General features: G+C 51.4%; 1 protein-coding gene across 1 annotated transcript in view; it reads left to right on the plus strand.

Annotated features, from left to right (window-relative positions):
- Positions 1–1,051: 1,051 nt before the first annotated feature.
- The window catches only part of FAM219B (family with sequence similarity 219, member B), a gene marked incomplete at its 5' end in the record, with an annotated part of 1,986 nt that continues 1,602 nt past the window's right edge, over positions 1,052–1,435 (plus strand). Inside the window, one exon of the mRNA XM_009577176.1 lies at positions 1,052–1,163. Within this exon, the coding sequence (XP_009575471.1) occupies positions 1,052–1,163 (112 nt within the window). The remainder of the gene's footprint in view (positions 1,164–1,435) is intronic.

Here is a 1,435-nt window from a genome sequence, read left to right on the forward strand (position 1 = left end):
GGCTGAGGTATATGGATATGGGGCAGTATGGGGTATGTGCGTGGGGCAGTATGTAGCTGGGGCATATGCACAGGCAATATAGGGGTAGGGCGCGTGCATTTGGCTGTGAGGGGGTGTACTCGTGGGGGCACAGCATAGGGTAGGGGCAGTGCACGTGCTGGGGGGCTGCATAGGGAGGGGTGTAGCACATACAGAGGGGTACGGGGGCGCGGGCAGAAGTTTGCTGCCTGCCCGGTTAATCCCGCTGGCCCCAGCTCCCTGCGCACAGAGTTATTCCCGCGTGTGAGGCTCTGCCCTGCTAATTCCCGTTTAAGACACTGACGCTAATCCTGGCTGTGCTGTACCATCACCACGCCAGGTCCTCTGCGTTGTTTCTTTGTTAACTGTTTCCTCTAATTCCCCGTCCCTCCTGCACCGACTGTCTGCTCATTTTCTGACTGTTCCTCTATTTTCTTTATCAGTTAGTATATTTGTAGAACTTTTTTTCTGCCCGTTGTCATTCAGCAGTGCCGTCTCTCCTTGATGATAAATGCCTTACAGACGGGGGAGGCTTTTCCTTAAAGCCCTGACTTTCAGACCTGATTACATGACACTGCTTTCGTTTTAATGATTTGGTTTTATTATTGCATGGGGAGAAGCTGGAAAGGCTTAAAACCTGCGGAGAAATTAAAATAAAGTATCCTTATAATTTATTTGATGAACCTGCTAGTTAAATCTCCTCCATCGCGTCATCTCCCAAGTATTACTGGAGTTAGGCTTGCAAAGAAACTGCCGGTTGCCATGTGTGCTTTTAATTTAGCATCGCCATTCCCAAATAATCCCTTCATCTGCTAATAGATCTACTTATTCCTTTTCCTCTCCCTCCTCCAGCAGCAGCACAGGGCTGGGGAGGAGGAGCCGTCCCCTCCCACCTTTCTCCAGCTGACGCGGTGGCAGATTTCCCTGCTGATGTTGAATTCCCAAAGATGACCAGATGCTCTCTGAGATGACTCCGGTTTACTTCATCCCCGTAGAGAGATGCTACTAAAATTGCTTCTTTCCCTTTTTTTAGCTGATTTGGACTGAAAACAAGAGGCTGAACACGGCAGCGGATGCGGTGGAGAAAAGGGGACCGTACATCATGAGCAAGCCTCCCTCCATTCACGCCAAGCTCCGTAAGCGATGTTCGGTGTTGTCCCAGGGACTCTGCCGGGATTTGGGGAGACATCTGCACCTCTCGCCCAGGGCGGGAGTAACCGAAAGCCTTTTTATTCCTTGGTGGGATAAAACCATTAAAAAAACCCCATAAAACCCCATAGGCGCTGCCTATGGAGAGCACTGCAATGCCCCCATGCTCTCCCTAGGACCCACCTGCAATGCCCCCCCCCCCCAAAAAGAGCCCCTTGGGGAGCGCCCGGGACTTTTTAGCTCTGCCCCTGTCCTTGGCTTTCAGAGA

The sequence above is a fragment of the Fulmarus glacialis genome, unplaced genomic scaffold (genome assembly GCF_000690835.1).
Source record: "Fulmarus glacialis isolate BGI_N327 unplaced genomic scaffold, ASM69083v1 scaffold34144, whole genome shotgun sequence".
Classification (NCBI taxonomy): domain Eukaryota; kingdom Metazoa; phylum Chordata; class Aves; order Procellariiformes; family Procellariidae; genus Fulmarus; species Fulmarus glacialis.